The 17965-nt window shown below is 37.9% G+C and overlaps 1 protein-coding gene across 1 annotated transcript in view; it reads left to right on the plus strand.

The window, feature by feature from the left end:
• Positions 1 to 92: 92 nt before the first annotated feature.
• The window catches only part of sgsm2 (small G protein signaling modulator 2), a 182480-nt gene continuing 164607 nt past the window's right edge, over positions 93 to 17965 (plus strand). Inside the window, exon 1 of the mRNA XM_088011428.1 lies at positions 93 to 2148. Coding sequence (XP_087867554.1) covers positions 2089 to 2148 — 60 coding nt within the window. The 5' untranslated portion in view covers positions 93 to 2088. The remainder of the gene's footprint in view (positions 2149 to 17965) is intronic.

Raw genomic sequence — 17965 nt, forward strand, 5'->3', positions numbered from 1 at the left:
CAGCACAAACAAAAACCTTTTATATATTTATATATATATATATATATATATATATATATATATATATATATATATATATATATATATATATATATATATATATATATATATATATATATATCTCGAAGATGATTAGGGCCACTGAAGAAAAAAGAATTCTTACTTTAATCTCATAATTCTGACTTGCATGTATATTTAAGTGCCATGGGGCTGAAAATGTTGCCCCATGGCAATCAATTCTGCCCTGGAACCACTTCAGGCCTAGCGTTTAGCTTGCTTTTGGACAAAAACAGAACTACACATTTTACACTTCTTACATTCCATTAAAAATTTTCTTCAAAGTATTTGTTTATTGAGGACATCTTACAACCTGATAAGAGCTAAAGACTGGAAGAAAGTTATTAAACTAAAAGGAAACATTTGCACTGTGGAAATTGTGAGATTTCATTGGTGGATTTCTCACAACTTTTTACGTTGCCTTGAGGCTTTGTAAGTGTATAATAAAGGAATATGCAATTCATCTCAGCTATATCATGTGAAGGCAGATTTGGAAACCCTTCAGTATTCAGCCCTTCGCACCTGGAATAAAATAGTTTGATTGCAAAAGCTTTAAAGCACAGTTTGTGACATTTCTTTTTATGAGGAAAGGTGTTGATTCTTCATCAACATTTATATTCAACTGATAGGTATTTTCTTAACCTACATACAAAAGAACCATAGACAACATTTATTAGTATTCAACCAAGTTTTTTGTAAAAGGGGAAGAAGCTGCTCACCGTGCATTCTGAAAACCTTCAGTTAGAGCAGTGTTTCTCAACCCTGGTCCTCACCGCCCCCCTGTCCTGCATGTTTTAGGTATTTCCCTTCTGCCACACACCTGAATTGTATCTCTGGGTGATTAACGGGCTTCCACAGTACTTGATGGTCATGCAGTCATTTGAATCAACTGTTCTGGGATAGAGGCACATCTAAAACATGCAAAGCAGGGGGGCAGTGAGGACCAGGGTTGAGAAACACTGAGGTAGAGCTTCACTTTTATTAGCAGGGATGGGAGTGATAAAAAAAGAAAAGCAAGTTTTGTCCTTGCACACAGTTCATCTAGTTCACGAGGGCCGGGAGAAGATGGATCATCCTGTTAGAGATAACTATGCTACAAAGACATTCTTGTAAGTGTGGGAAGACACAAGTTTCAACCTAGTATCAGCTCACACACGCACACACACACACACAGTAGAAAGCTAAAGTCTTGAAATGGAAAAACAAACTAGCAATGTAAGAATGATAACACATAATTCTAACATCAACCATCCATACCTATCTTGTCAGATCTACGTTTTCTTTAAATGGACTCATCGGTTGCAAGTGCATAATCAGGTCACATGGAGGCAGCAGCTGCAGGTTTGGTGACTCGGAGGAGATTTTTCTCCATTATGCATATGTGATGTCACCTATTTTGCAGCAGGCCAGCCCAGCTTCAGTGCAGACCCCAGATCAGTTAAACGTTTTGCTGGATAACAACGCTATGCTTTTAAAGAATTTTAATTAGCTCCATTTTCTTGGATTTGGCATGTCTGCGTGGAAAAAAACTATATTATTCCCCCAGCTTTCATTCCTACAGCAGAGCCGTAAACGGATAAAAAAAAATAACCTTATTGTTTAACTGAAACGGCAAACAACATTTCAGCGCCTTTCACGGTTTAACTGATCTGGAAACATCTTTCGCCGATGAGGAAGAAGTGACGGAAGAAGGGAAGGAGGAAGAAGCAGCTAAAAATAACTCGGAGGTTCTACAGGTTGCTGCGTTGGATGCTAAGGGGCTGGAGGTTGGGGCGGAGCGAAACGCTGGGAAGCTATCTCATTTTTTACCCCCTTTATCTTCCTCCATTGATCAGTTTGGTGAGGAAGGCGGATCCTCTGACGTCAACGTCAAGCAGCTCGGATGCGTCAGAGTCCAGCTGAGCGAGGAAAGAAGGAAACGGGTAAAAAAAAAAAAAAGGAATAAGGTTCTGGACGGGCAGGGCAAAGCGGACCAGTGCGGAGTGTCGGGTTCACTGAGCTGTTGAACGCACCGCGGACAGACTGACGGAGATGGAGGGCTGTACGGAGGAAGAACACAAGGAGAAATTATTATGGAACGTCAAACGGGAGGTAGGCGCTGTTGCTGCTGCTGGACGGCCTTAAAACACATTCTTACATTCATATTCTATATTATTATTCGCTTTACTATCGCTTTAATTCGAAATCTTGGAGTTGCTGCATCAATTCTTAATTTATTTATTTTTTTTAAATATTCTGCATTTTCATGTAGTTTCGTACATGAAGACTTGTAGGTCCAGGGGCGCTGCCAGGAATCGTGGGCCCCCTGACAAAAAATTTGTTTGGGCCCCCTCCGCGCAGCTGCTGCTACCATTTTTTGAGTCTATTTGACCCATAAAAAGCGTCACAATTTTAAAGGCTTGCATCTGCCTTGCTTTCTTTGGTTCAATACTGATAATTAGCACAATATTTACTGCTCATGAATTTGACATCCAGCAGTCCACATCCAGTGTGCAAGTAGGTTGTCTACATTTTTTCTATTAGTTTTAGATTACTGAAATGTCTCTCCCCATGAGCAACAGTCAAAAGCAACATGCAACTACACATAAAGCAATTCAGACTTCTCAAAAATGCTAGTAGTTGCATTTTATTCAAGCTGCAGTACATAACTTTAATAAAAAATATGTTTTCTCCATATTTGTTAAAGTTGTCACGATGTCATAGCAGTTTGAGTCAGATAATCTGTGAAAACAATCTCCTCCATCTCCTACCTGAATTACTATTACTGGTTAAAGTAATGCACCGTTCTGACCAAAACAACCAATCAGAACTAGTAGGACACTCTTAGCGCTGTCAATTAGCCTCATTCACTCACTGCTAAATGTGCTATTGGTAGAGAAACAACCTATCATTACAAGAAACTGTTTATCTGCTGACATTGGTAGCTATGCTAACTAAACTGAGCATTCACAGTTTGAATCTGCACAGCTCTGTGCTATGCTAGCTGCAGCACGGCACAAATCGAGGTGGAAGAAGGATGAGCAGCACCACATGAGATTGTGATTGACAGCACTAAAACTCTCCTGCCACTGACTGGTTGTTTCTAGAGAACCTTGGGAGAAAGCAGAGAAAATAGATTTTTCACAGTTTACCTCTCATACCATACTGTCACAACATAATGACAGTTTTAAAAAATATGTGTAAAAAATATTTATATAAAAGTTACATACTGCAGCTTTAATTTCACTCAGGAGAGGACGGGTCAGGAGGGACGTGGGTTAGAGCTGCTGCTGACTGACTCATCTGTTCCAAGCAGGAATGAACCATTTCATGCAGATTCAGGGGAGTTCAGGGCAAAAACGGATGTGTGTTTTTTGGTCTCGGAGGGGTAACATTAAATTTTTACTGCCAAAAACAATCTTTGAAACTACAATATGATTAATTTTGTATTTGACAGGACCCCGATTTTTTTATTTTATGTCTGTGAACAAAATATAAATAAATTGTGGAGGGCCCCATGTTGGTCAAGGCCCCTAGAATCGTCATCACTTTTCACCCCTTTACTGCGCCCCTGTGTAGGTCTTGTAATGTTTATTAAATCTAAGAAAATCGAGCATAGCTGTAAGCAGTCCGTTTTGTTCTGATTTATTTATTATTTCATGATGTCCCCAAAAATATTTTAGGGAAATGTAAAACCATAACTTTTATTATACTGCATCTAAATAACATGGATTTACAACAGCAAAGAGATTAATGCCGACAATGCAAGTTTTCTTAAACAGAGGTGGATTTAGTTAAATTTTAACTCACTTGCAGCTCTCGTTTTTTCAGACAAAACCTTCCTTAATTCCGGTTCTAACCATTTTCTTCAAGATTGTCCTAAATTTATCTTTCAGCTTTCTTCATGTTTAAAGAATGATGTGGCAGATATTGTCATTTCCTATCTCACACTGTCACCTGACAGATCATATTTTTGCTTCATGGCCTGCTGGTGTTTATTACTTCTTGCAATATGCCAACAAATAATGTAGGGTTGATCCAACATTACACTCAAATTCACCATTAAAGGTAGTAATAAACCTGTAAGGGGTACTGCTGGATTGTGAGATAGTAATATAAAGCAGCAGTCCAAACGTGGGCTCAGCAGACCCACCACATCATCTTCCTGCAGACATTTGGTCTCTAAAATACATTGATCATCCAAATTGGATTCAAATTTTACAACAATTTTTCCTGTTTGAAAAGTAATAAGGACAATTCAGACAACCTGCATAATGACCTCTTCAAAAAGTTCAGCTTCATATAGAGGAAATGTCCAGCACATATAAACAATTTAACCTGGTGAATACTGCAGGTTGTAAACCACACCCCTTTGGTTCTGCAATCCCAGCTGCATGCCTAGAAAGCACACAGAGCCCTTCGTATCTATGGACAGGGGCGCTGCCAGGAATCTTGGGCTCACTGACAAAATTTAAATTGGGCCCCCCTCACGCAGCTGCTGTTACAATTTCTTGAGTCTATCTGACCCATCAAAAGCGTCACAATTTCAAAGGCTTGCAACTGCCTTGAATTCTTTTGTCCAGTACTGATAACTAGTACAATATTTACTGCTCATGGATTTTACATGCAAGAGTAAAATTCAGTATGCATACAATCTGCATACAGTATGCAAGTAGGTTGCTTAAATTTTTTCTATTAGTTTTAGATTACTGAAATGTCTCCCCATGAGCAACAGTCATAGGCAACATGCAAAATATACATGAAGCAATCCAGACTTCTCAAAAAATGCTATGCAGTTACATTTTATTCAAGCTGCAGTATGTAACTTTAATTTAAAAAAATGTCTCCATATTTGTTAAAGCTGTCACGATGTCGTAGCAGTTTGTTATGAGACAGATAATCTGTGAAAACAATCAATCTCCTCCACTTCATTCCTAAACTACTATTGCTAGCTAAAGTAATGCACCGTTCTGACCAAAACAACCAATCAGAACTAGTAGGACACTCTTAGCCCTGTCAAGTAGCCTCATTCACTCACTGCTAAATGTGCTAATGGTGGAGAAACAACCTATCATTACAAGAAACCGTTTATCTGCCATCACTGGTAGCTATGTTAACTAGACTAAGCATTTACAACAGGCTATGCCTGGCTACAGAATAGCCCAGAGCAAGGGGGAGGAAGGATGAGTCATATGAGATTGTGATTGACAGCACTAAAACTCTCCTGCCTCTGGTTGTTTTTAGATAGCACTGGGAGAAGGCAGATGAAATAGATTTTTCACAGATTATCTCTCATACCATACTGTCACAACATAGTGACAGTTTTAACAAATATGTGTAAAAAATATATTTTTTTATAAAAGTTACATACTGCAGCTTTAATTTCACTTAGGAGAGAACAGGTCAGGTGGGACGTGGGTTAAAGCTGCTGCTGACTGACTCATCTGTTAAGTGGTAAAAGGTACAAGGGACAAGTTAAATATATGAATATGTTGGTAATTTTTTTTCCTTAATTCATTAAATGCTAGTGAAATGGGGGCAAACGGTAGTCTGTAGCTACGCTAACTATGCTAAATGGTTGATAATGTCAGTCTACTCACCTCTCTTGGAGAAAAACTGAGTTATAAATTAACACTCTTGCCTTTTTCTCTCTCTCCCTCTCTCTTTTTTTTTGTTTTTGAAATCCTGATTTTCTAACTTTTCTTAGCAGCATAGTAACTGCCACAATCGTTCTTGTTTCCTACTCTCTGCTTCTACAGCATCACTCTGAAGCGCTCCAAGCATTAACAAACCATTTAATCCAGATAGGGAGGTTCAGGGCAAATATGAATGTTTTTTGATCTGGGAGTGGGAACTTTTTACTGCTAAAAACAGTCTTCGAAAATACAATATGATGAATTTTGTAATTGACAGGGCCCAGATTTTTTTAATTTTTATTTCAAGGAACAAAAATAAATAAATTGTGGAGGGTCCCCAGTTGGTCAGGGTCCCTAGAATTGTCATTATTTTCCACCCTATACCAGCCCGTGTGTATATGTGTGTGTGTGTGTGTGTGTGTGTGTGTGTGTGTATATATATATATATATATATATATATATATATATATATATATATATATATATATATATATATATATAAATTTAACCATGTACACTGTTTAATATAATTATAAATTATTACATAGATGTTTGCAAGAAACGGCCACAAACCTTATTTCTTTGTTCCACAATGGCAGCTATAATTTTAGCATTTCCTCTCCTCCACATACTTCGTTGCCAGATGTGTAAAATTTACAAAAAGATGGAACTTAAATGTAAAAGTTGCACATATGTAATTACTCAAGAGAAGCTATTTACAATAATTTTTACAAAACTCTACACAACATCAATTCATTTATTAATAGATACATATAGATATTAATTACAGGATAGATGCACAAAGATTTCATTTCTAACACAGCTCCTTGCAGTCATGAGTATTCATCCAAGAAGTGTGACTTGCAGGAGCAGGGAGGCTCTGTACTGGATTGTCTCCTTTTGAATCAAGAGGTCCATGATAGGTTGACATTAGGCAGAAGATGTCCCACAGCTGATTGACTGAACCTGCCATGGACAGAGGAACAAGACCATCCCAGACGTGGTAGGTTGTTAGGTAGGCTACTATTGAGAAAGATGGACAACAAAACAAAAGGAGAAATTATGAATCACATCAGAATATGTAAATTATTTGGCAGATAGCACTTAAGTCAATATTTAAAATGCTTTTCGAAACAACAGTGTTGGAAGATGTCAGTGATTTTAGTGAAACATGTAACAATACAGCACTGACAGGCAGTGGTGTATATATTTCTTAACTGTGGCTAAAGCTGCTGCTAGCTGGTTTACTCTCCGATCAGAGGCTGGGTCCTTTAAATACAGTTGGAGAATGGTGAATTGACAATGATTAATAACGGCTATCTCACACTTAAATACTGTTTTATTAAAGTTAATACAGTGAACCTCTAAACGTTACAGCACTGACAGACAGCGGTGTATATATTTTCCCAACTGTAGCTAAAGTTGCTGCTTGCTGGTTTACTCTCCGATCAGAGGCTGTTTATTTTATACATAATTAGAGAATGGTGGGTTGACAATGACTAATAACGGCTATCTGACATTAAATGCTGCTGTTATTAACCTTACCTTTTATTATATCTGTAAGACAATGAGTATCCGTGAATTTCTCAGTCAGGTTTCCCGAGGCAAAATCACACCGGAAGTAAAGATGCACCTCTTCGAGTTATGGCGGCCATTGTCTGACGTCACTGTGAAAAGGGTCCATCAAGGCTACAGCGGACTGTAGCCAAAACTTGGCCACTAAAGCTAACACACGTTTTGTAGCTGCCTGCTATTTCAAAGCTGGGGATGTTAAAGATCCAGCGTCAGAAATGGGAAGACGGTGGTTAAGAGAGCTGTACGTGCTTTGTTCAGTGGAATAATTTGTTTGAGGAAAATAATGCGGGAGAAAATCCACTGCTACGGGAACAGGCTGAGAACAGAGGCAGCGATTCGGCACAAGGTAAGTCAATGTGTGTGTGTTGATGTATGAGTTTGTATTATACGGAGTATGAAATTATTTTTAGGCAACTCCTTAGTTTTTGTTCATATGACAATTATAGATACATTTAACATGCAGTCGAAACGCCCCTTCGATACCGAGCACGGTAATTTAAGAACAGCCGAGGGCAGCAACGCTTCAGCACGAAGCTGAAGTTGGTTTCCAATTCTAGCATCCAATAGCTAAAGGGCGATTCCACTTAATTTTTCACTACTTTCCGCATCTTTAATCAACTCTAGTTTAAAAACTACTACACCTAGACACTTCAAACCTGGACTAGATTATTCTTCTCTAACAGCAGAATATTTAAAACCATGTTTGGGATTTGTGAAACCTTTTTCTGATTTGGGAAAACTCAATAAAGTTAGATTTTCACCATTTTTGGCACCTCTTTCATTACTAAAACTGCTCTAATTAAAAACCTACAACTCAGAGACACTTCAAACCTGGACTAGATTATTCTTCTTTAATAACAGAATATTTAAAACCATGTTTGGGATTTGTGAAACCTTTTTCTGATTTGTGAAAACTCAAAGTTCGATTTTCACCATTTTTGGCACCTCTTTCATTACTAAAACTGCTCTAATTAAAAAAGTACAACTCCTAGACACTTCAAACATGGACTAGGTTATTCTTCTCCAATAGCAGAATATATAAAACCAGGTTTGGGATTTGTGAAACCTTTTTCTGATTTGTGAAAACTCAATAAAGTTTGATTTTTCACCATTTTTGGCACCTCTTTCATTACTAAAACTGCTCTAATTAAAAAACTACAACTCAGAGACTCTTCAAACCTGGACTAGATTATTCTTCTCTAATAGCAGAATATTTAGAACCATGTTAGTGATTTGTGAAACCTTTTTCTGATTTGTGAAAACTCAAAGTTCGAAAATCAAAATTTTTTGGCATCTCTTTCATACTAGAACTGCTCTAATTAAAAACCTACAACTCAGAGACACTTCAAACCTGGACTAGATTATTCTTCTCTAATAGCAGAATATTTAAAACCATGTTTGGGATTTGTGAAACCTTTTTCTGATTTGTGAAAACTTATTAAAATTCGATTTTCACCATTTTTGGCACCTCTTTCATGACTAAAACTGCTCTAATTAAAAAACTACAACTCCTAGACTCTTCAAACCTGGACTAGATTATTCTCCCTTTCAAGCAGAATATTTAAAACCATGTTTGGGATTTGTGAAACCTTTTTCTGATTTGTGAAACTTCAATAAATGTTGATTTTTCAAAGAGTTATTGTAGATGGTGATGGCTGTTGGAAGGACAGATCTTTTGCAGGGGTCTGTTAAGTGAAGTTTCACAAATCAGAAAAAGGTTTCACAAATCACAAACATGATTCTAAATATTCTACTATTAGAGCAGAATAATTTAGTCCAAGTTTGAAGAGTCTAGGTGTTGTAGATTTGGAACTAGAAAATTCCTGAAGAAATTTAAATGGGGCCTGCCAAAATGTGCCCGTCGGTTTGGACCCAGCGTTCTGATGCTAAAAATTAGCATTAATGCTAAAGAAAGCTTCAATGTAGTCAATAACCTGTGGAGAGTCAGAAGCATGTGGACTAAGCTGTACTTGTACCATTCATTATGTTAAAATTAATGCATAAACTAAAATTTGATAAAATGCTAATGTTAGCATGAAGACTAGTATGTGGGGCATCATTAGAATGTTCTCTGTCATTGACTTACTCCATTCAGTATACTAAACATGGCAAATAATTAAGAAATTGAACATATAGGTTATTTTAGGTAAAATGCTAATGCGTGCAAGTCAGTGCACTAGTGGGGGGCAGTGAAATGCTAATGTTTGTGCTAATGTTAATGAACTCCCTTGCTGCGCAATAATAAAGATAAATAATAAAGAGACATTCTATTGGGTGTAGAACAATAGGTGCCTGCCATGCAATGCATGGAGGCAGTGACTGACTTCCAAAGTCAGTCAGTCACTGCCTCCATGCATTTCTATGGGCAGGCCCCAATTAGAGCTGTTCTCGTGTGACCGAGATAAAAAAAAAGTGGCGATATCGCACTTTTTGGAAGTTTCACAAATCAGAGAAAAGCTTCACAAATCCCAAACATGATTCTAAATATTCTGCTTGAAGAGAAGAATAATCTATTCCAGGTTTGAAGAGTCTAGGTGTTGTAGTTTTTTAATTAGAGCAGTTCTAGTATGAAAGAGATGCCAAAAAAGTTTGATTTTCGAACTTTCTTGAGTTTTCACAAATCAGAAAAAGGTTTCACAAATCCCAAACATGGTTATAAATATTCTGCTATTAGAGCGGAATAATCTAGTCCAGGTTTGAATAGTCTAGGAGTTGTATATTTTTAATTAGACCAGTTCTAATGTGATCCAGATGCTAAAAAATTGTCAAAATCTAACTTTCTTGAGTTTTCACAAACCAGAAAAAAGGTTTCACAAATCCCAAACATGGTTTTAAATATTCTGCTTGAAGGGGAGAATAATCTAGTCCAGGTTTGAAGAGTCTAGGTGTTGTAGATTTGGAATTAGACCAGTTCTAGTGTGATCCAGATGCAAAAAAGTGGTAAAATCGACATTTATTGAAGTTTCACAAATCAGAAAAAAGTTTCACAAATCCCAAACATGGTTTTAAATATTCTGCTTGAAGGGGAGAATAATCTAGTCCAGGTTTGAAGAGTCTAGGAGTTGTAGTTTTTTAATTAGAGCAGTTCTAGTATGAAAGAGATGCCAAAAAATTTTGATTTTCGAACTTTCTTGAGTTTTCACCAGTGTTGTGTTCAAGACCACCTAACCCGAGACCAAGACAAGACCAAGACCAGAGTGTATCGAGACCAAGACAAGACCAAGACTTTTAGGGTCCGAGACCAAGTCAAGACCAAGACCGAGGGAAGTCGAGACCGAGTCAAGACCAAGACCAGCGGCCCGTGCTACATGACACAATAAAATGTAAAATATGATCGAAATTGCTTCTCAAAATAATCTGAAAGATCCATATTCCCATAAAAACACCTACAGTCCTGCTCACAATTATTGGCACCCCTTCATGATTTGCGTACCTGAGTGAATATCTTCAGAAATAAATGGAAATGTTCAAAACTTATATCAGCAGGATCTTTCAATTTGAGGTCCAAAGTAATCTAACAAAGACAATTACCATTTCAACATAAATATTTTAATTCCAAAGGACAAAACAGAAAACCAGCATGTGCACTAATATTGACCCCCCCTCTTTAATATTTGGTTGCACAGCCTTTGGCAGCAATGACAGCCTCCAAACGTTTCTTATATTCATCTAAAAGCTTCTTACACTTCTCAGGTGGCATTTTCTCCCACACTTCTTTTGCAATATGCTCAAGCTCTTGCACATTTGCAGGGTTCCTTTCTCCAATGGCAGATTTCAGCTCCACCCAAAGATTTTCAATTGGATTGAGATCAGGACTCATTGCTGGCCATTTTAAAACAGTCCATTTTTTCCCTTTCAACCAGGCCTGTGTGCTTTTGGAGGTATGCTTTGGGTCGTTGTCTTGCTGGAGGACCCAGGATCTTCGCCGCAAACCAAGTTTCCTTACAATGGGCAAGACATTTCGCTCTAGAATTGCTTGATAATCTTCTGATTTCATGATGCCTGTGATACGGTCAAGGCCTCCAGTACCAGATGTCGCAAAGCAGCCCCACAGCATTATGGATCCTCCACCATGCTTGACTGTTGGTATGGTGTTCTTTTCTTTAAAGGCTTCATTGCGTCGTCTGTAAACATATTGTTTGTGTGATTTACCAAAAAGCTCCACTTTTGTTTCATCTGTCCATAAAACGTTGTCCCAGAAGGATTGAGGTTTGTCCAGGTTCTCTTTTGCGAAGATCAAACGTTCTTTTTTATGTCTTTTCTTCAGCAATGGGGTCTTCCTTGGCCTCCGCCCATAAAGCCCCACTTTGTTTAGTGTGCGGCGTATGGTACTTGTTGAAACAATCACACCAGACTGCTCCAGGCTGGTCTTTAGGTCTTTAGATGTTAGACATGGTGTTTTTTCCACCATTCGCACCAACCGTCGGAGACTTCTGTCATAAATTTTTCTCTTCCCCCCACGGCCGAGGAGGTTCTTGACCGTTCCATGCCTGGGAAACGTATTAATAACATTACGCACCATTGAAACAGGGATACCAAGGTCTTTGGAGATGGCTTTATATCCTTTGGAGGACTTGTGCTTGAAAATAATAGCATTTCTTATGTCCTCAGACAGCTCCTTTGTCTTTACCATTGTCACATGTGGAGATGGACTAACAGGTGGCTTTTAAAGCACCAGCATGATTATTCATTGGTTAATTCATGTCACATGTGTAGAGGCAGTCCATCACAATTGATCTTTATGTATGATTTGCAACAGGTGAGCCAAATTGGGTTTTCATATTGATTTGCAGCAAAGGGTGCCAATACCATTGGCATGGTAAAAATTATGTTTTTTCTTTGTTTTCCTCACGATGTTTATCTTTTTAAATGTTTTTTATCATTTGCTGTTTTGCATCAAGCACAAGCTATCAGCAGTAACATGTTGCTTCACTTGATGAATTTCCTTCAGTAAATATTCGATTATATGTACTTAAACTTAATGGGTGCCAATAATGGTGAGCAGGACTGTAGATGTTAAATACTTAATACATTTTACCAATATTAAATATTCAATTTCTGTGCTACAATGTGTGATGGTCTCGTGCCATCCCTAAAAACATAACACCCTGGACATTTGCCCATATTGCTCATATAAGAAACCACCACTGTTGCACCATTAAACATAGCAATTGAGGCAATGCCCTGACGGTAAATAACGCTCAACTATGAACACTGACCAATGAGCAACAAGCAAGAAGTAACCAAACAGAAGGCGCTCATCGTGACTGTTTTCACTCTCTCTCCCAGTACATGAAGCCAGGTTGTCTGACACCATGGCAGACATTACAGCTGACACTTTGAACAAAAACAATCAAAGAGCAATGTGCATGCTCTGCATGCTCTTTCGTTCTTGTGTTTTAGTTATTTGTTAATTTAAATATCAATGTACATAATTAAATAAAATAATGATGCAGTGTACACAGAGCATTACAAGAACAAAGAACGGGTGTTCTGTCAGGTCAGATCGTCATACGCTTAGCAAAACTCACGGTGTTCTGTCAGATCAGCATACGTTGTCAGATAGTCGTACGCTTAGCTCAGACATGCATACGCTGTCATTACCATATGATTTTATTTAATCAGCAACATAGAATCATGACGTAGATCATTATTAACAGTAATTAACAGTTGTATGGCATCCAGCTGCAGCCAGACCTGCTTTAAACACACTTTGAAACCATGACAACGCATGTATATCTATGTAGTTGTCATATTATGTCATATTATAAACAATTTAATGACTTATTTTCGTCATAACTTGCTGCGTATACTGACAACTCCACTGACTGTCGGACTTAATGCACATGCGCTGGCATGGTACTCGCTGCATGTATGCTATCCTGACAGCGTATGGTAATCTGATGGAACACCGGCAATATCTGTCAGACACGTCATTACCATAAGATTTCATTTAATCAACAACATAGAATCATGATGTAGATAGTCATACACTTTGTTATTAACAGTTGTATGGCATCCTGACTTGGCGGTTAAGTGAGTTTTACACGGGCGTGTGTTGTAGCTGACTCCAGCTGCAGCCAGACCCTGCTTTAAATACACTTTGAAACCATGACAACACATGTATATCTATATAGTTATCATTGAAAACAATTTAATGACTTATTTTCGTCATAACTTGCTGCGTATGGTGAACTGACAACTCCTCTGACGGTCGGACTTCTTAATGCGCATGCGTAGGCATGGTACTCACTGCATGTATGCTATTCTGACAGTGTATGGCTATCTGATAGAACAACGGCTCTCAGCGACACTCCAGTCCAATCTAATAAGTAAAGAGACGAGCAGATGAATCGTACTGTTCCTGAATGTCACATCACTATATTGCAGTCTTTTGGACACAGCGCCGTTGTCCCATATATGCGACAAGTCAGTCAACATATCCGCACAATAATTCAGCGCAGTGAGTGACAACTTTTTTTCATCACAATGTTTATGTGTGTCTGTACAGCTAGCTTTGCTAACATCACGTCAACGGATCTTACCTTCTTTGAGCTACTTTTCTAAGTGACGAAAAAAGTTAGACGTTGTCTCCACCGTCTGTGAAAGCGAAGCGCTGCTGAGTTAGCTGTGGCCATCGGATTTCTTACTATTTATGCAGCGATATTCCATTACTGACGATTAGACAGACATTTTCTGCCGCTGAGAGAAAACCACTGCGCATGTCTCAGAGCGCCGCGTGCAAGTGAAAGGTTGGGAGGGGTGGGGGGAAACACGTAGTGGCTTGGATTTTAATTGGTGCGTTTTGCATCCACTGAAAACAAAGATGTTAACAAATAAACTGGACAGTATTCTGCACGTTTAGTGGTATTTTCACAGTTGCGGTCTCGACTGGTCTTGAAATAAAATGCCAAGTCCTCGGTCTTGTCTCGAGACCGAGACAAGACCGAGACCAAATGCGGTTGAGTCCGAGACGAGACCGAGACCATCAAAAAATGGTCTTAAGACCGGTCTCGAGACCAAGACCAATTTCGAGTACCACAACACTGGTTTTCACAAATCCCAAAAATGGTTCTAAATATTCTGCTATTAGAGCAGAATAATCTAGTCCAGTTTTGAAGAGTCTAGGTGTTGTAGATTTGGAATTGGACCAGTTCTAGTGTGGTCCAGATGCAAAAAAGTGGTAAAATCAACATTTATTGAAGTTTCACAAATCAGAAAAAGGTTTCAGAAATCCCAAACGTGATTCTAGATATTCTACTATTAGAGAAGAATAATCTAGTCCAGGTTTGAACAGTCTCTGAATTGTAGTTTTTTAATTAGAGCAGTTTTAGTAATGACAGAGGTGCCAAAAATGGTGAAAATCGAATTTTAATAAGTTTTCACAAATCAGAAAAAGGTTTCACAAATCCCAAATATGGTTTTAAATATTCTGCTATTAGAGAAGAATAATCTAGTCCAGGTTTGAAGTGTCTCTGAGTTGTAGTTTTTTAATTAGAGCAGTTTTAGTAATGAAAGAGGTGCCAAAAATGGTGAAAATCGAACTGTATTGAGTTTTTACAAATCAGAAAAAGGTTTCACAAATCCCAAACCTGGTTTTAAATATTCTGCTATTAGAGAAGAAAAATCTAGTCCAGGTTTGAAGTGTCTAGGTGTAGTAGTTTTTAAACTAGAGTTGATTAAAGACGCGGAAAGTAGTGAAAAATTAAGTGGAATCGCCCTTTAGCTATTGGAAGCTAGAATTGGAAACCAACTTCAGCTTCGTCGCTTCAGCCTGAAAATTATTGATTTTTTTTCCTGTTCCACCAACAGCCGTATAAGTGTCACCGATCCACATGAAAAATCCACAGAACAAGTGGTACAAATTATAAAGAACCACGTATTTCCCGAATCCCAAAAATATGACATTTATCTTTTCTGTTTGTTTCATAATTATAATCCACGTTAGAGTGAATTTTTCCACTTGGCTGCTATAATCTGTTCTTCCGTTACACATAAGTAATTTTTCTTTTTTTCGCTTTTTTTTTCTCCGAGATTCTGCTTAGAAAATGAGGCTATGAAGATACATCACCTCCATGCTTTTTATTATTTAAATGATAAATTTAGGTTTGCCTCAACTTTTATAAACTGATGCCCCTTTTTTGCATAAATTTTTGTATTACTGTTGGTACTGATAATAGGCAAACCCTGTGCTGCGTCTGCTAGTAGTTTAAATTAATTTCAGCTTCATACTTTCAAAAGATTATTCAGATTTTAACATGCATTTTCTAAGTAGTATTTCAGTTCACTCTTACTCAGTAACTTCAGTGTTGCTACACCTCTGAAATATTTTTTGCAGTTTCTTTGTGATACCAGAACTGTTTCACTTAAACATTTAATTTCCTGTGATATTGTCCATTTATTTTCAAGAAAAACTCTCAAAAAGAGCTTGGGGTTTATTAGTTTTGATTACGTTGTGTAGCTAAATATGAACGCTTATTGTTTTTTTGTTTTTAATTTTTCAGGTTTGCATCGCAACACCTCGTGATGTGTTTCTGAGCCATGATTGAGTTGCTGTGCTGATTACCTTTCCCTTGGACCCAAGCACCTGGACCTGCTGGCCAGCTGATGGCGTCTATTGGTTCTCGGTCTGCCGGATCATCACAACATGGACTAACTTTTTTATTTACAGTACTTAGCTAAATTAGGATCTGGAAACCAGAGGACCATATATACAAAAATCTACCTGCAGATCTTAATGGCTACCCTGACACTGTAGTCATCCTGGATTGGGCTGAGCCGGTCTTCCTTTCCTCCAGAGTGACGTGTTTTCATCACCAGTAAAGGCAAACAAGTCTGATGTTTGAGTAACTGCTATTAAGTATACTATATATTCACTGTTCATTTTGCTATCCTCTTTGTACCTACATTAAAATTGAATCTCATTTGTAATACTCTGCATTTCACAAACCTTTTTTCCCCTTTTCTCAGTGTTTACATTATATCAAGTATTTGCATGTAGATCAGGAATTCAAGTGAGATATTAAAATGCAACACTTTTAAGTAATACCAGCAAAGAAATGTGAATATTAAGTAATATGTAGTTAGTCACTAGTTTTGTGAACCTCCGAGCGCTTGAGGAGGGAGCTAGAGAACGGATGACTGAAATTAGCGTTCATAAATTGGCTCAACTTTGAGCTAAATGCCACTTGCTCGGCAGATATTGGAAAATCCAATATCCAACTCGAAACTAACTTCACTGTGGTCGGTAACACAACAAAACCACCGGGATGAAGTTTGTTTTGGTCTGTGGCCTTTAATGATGGCACCGAGCGACTGCACCTAAACACCCCACAACATATGACGCAGTGACGTTGGTTCCAAAGCTCTATTGGCCAATAGTAGACATAGAAGGCAGCTCTCCTCACTAACATAACGATGCAGCGGAAAAACAGCAAGCAGAAGTACAGCGAGCAGAAGAGGGAGGAGCAAAAAAAGATAAAACAAAATACCTATTTTTCTTGACAAAAACGCATGTTTAGGGAAAATAAAGAAAATATATATATGTAATGGAAACTCATGTACATGAAAATGAAAAAGAAACCTGCACACTCAAACCCTTATATGTACTTCAACTAAGTTCAAACGTCATAGAGTCTGAAGGTTTGGTGTGCGCTGCATGGAAGCCTTCCAACTCAGCTTCATGACAATTCAGGCAGTTTAGCTTTCAGGTATATTTACTGTATGATGGTGTCATTTACTTTATTTGTCCTGGGTCTCTGACACTGTATAACACTACATGGATGCACCATGATACTTAATCCTAGGAGTTCATCCAAGGAGTTTCAGGTTAAATGAGGACGTACATTTTTAATGTTGAATGAACTTAAAACAGTTTTTCTATTCTCAGCATTTATTATAGGACAAGATATTATAACTCGTATGAAGGATGATGGCAGACCTCAGGGTTTGGAGGCTGGATGGAAGCGTGGGGATGCGTTTGATTCTCCAGATTACATGTCAGAGGCAGGGGACACTCATGACCAGCAGTTGTGAGGCTGACGCAAGGGTGTAGGAACGAATCTGTCATTGGGGGGGACGCATATCGGAAACCTAAATAGCTTGAGCAGAAATGTCAAACAATGATGCCATCAACACATCAGTAACACATTACTCTAATCTGACCCTTGTTTCAGTAACAAGTATTCTAACACATTACTATTTACAATCCAATAATCAGATTAAAGTTATGCAGTATAATGACTGTCATTCCAGGATGAACACTCACTTTAGCATTTGCCTCACAACTAGCAAGCTACATACTCTGGTAGCACAGAGCCGACCAGATTCTGATGTATCTTATTGGTCAAAATGCATTGATATAAATTGACTGGCAATTGAACAGGTTTTACTTATTTCTAAAACCAAAGTAGAAAACAGCTCATAAAATAAGACACAACAGTTTTAAACTCAATACAGCAGTTTGACCAACAAAAATAAAATCTAAAAAAACAAGTTTTGTTCTTCTTGAACATTTCTCTACATCCGTGCAACAGTTTGATCTACAAAATAAATAAAAATTATACTTTTCACGTCTAACAGATACCTTAGCTCCTCACTGTTAACTCAGTCTCACTTTCCAGCACTGCATTCAGTAACTTACCAAAGATCCATGAAAAACAGAGGCAAAAAGACTAATGTTTTTTTTTTCTCCTGTCATTTTCAGCCTCAAACATTTA

This window comes from Poecilia mexicana, unplaced genomic scaffold (assembly GCF_051168715.1).
Source record: "Poecilia mexicana isolate PSO_F unplaced genomic scaffold, ASM5116871v1 scaffold_13, whole genome shotgun sequence".
In the NCBI taxonomy this organism is placed as follows: domain Eukaryota; kingdom Metazoa; phylum Chordata; class Actinopteri; order Cyprinodontiformes; family Poeciliidae; genus Poecilia; species Poecilia mexicana.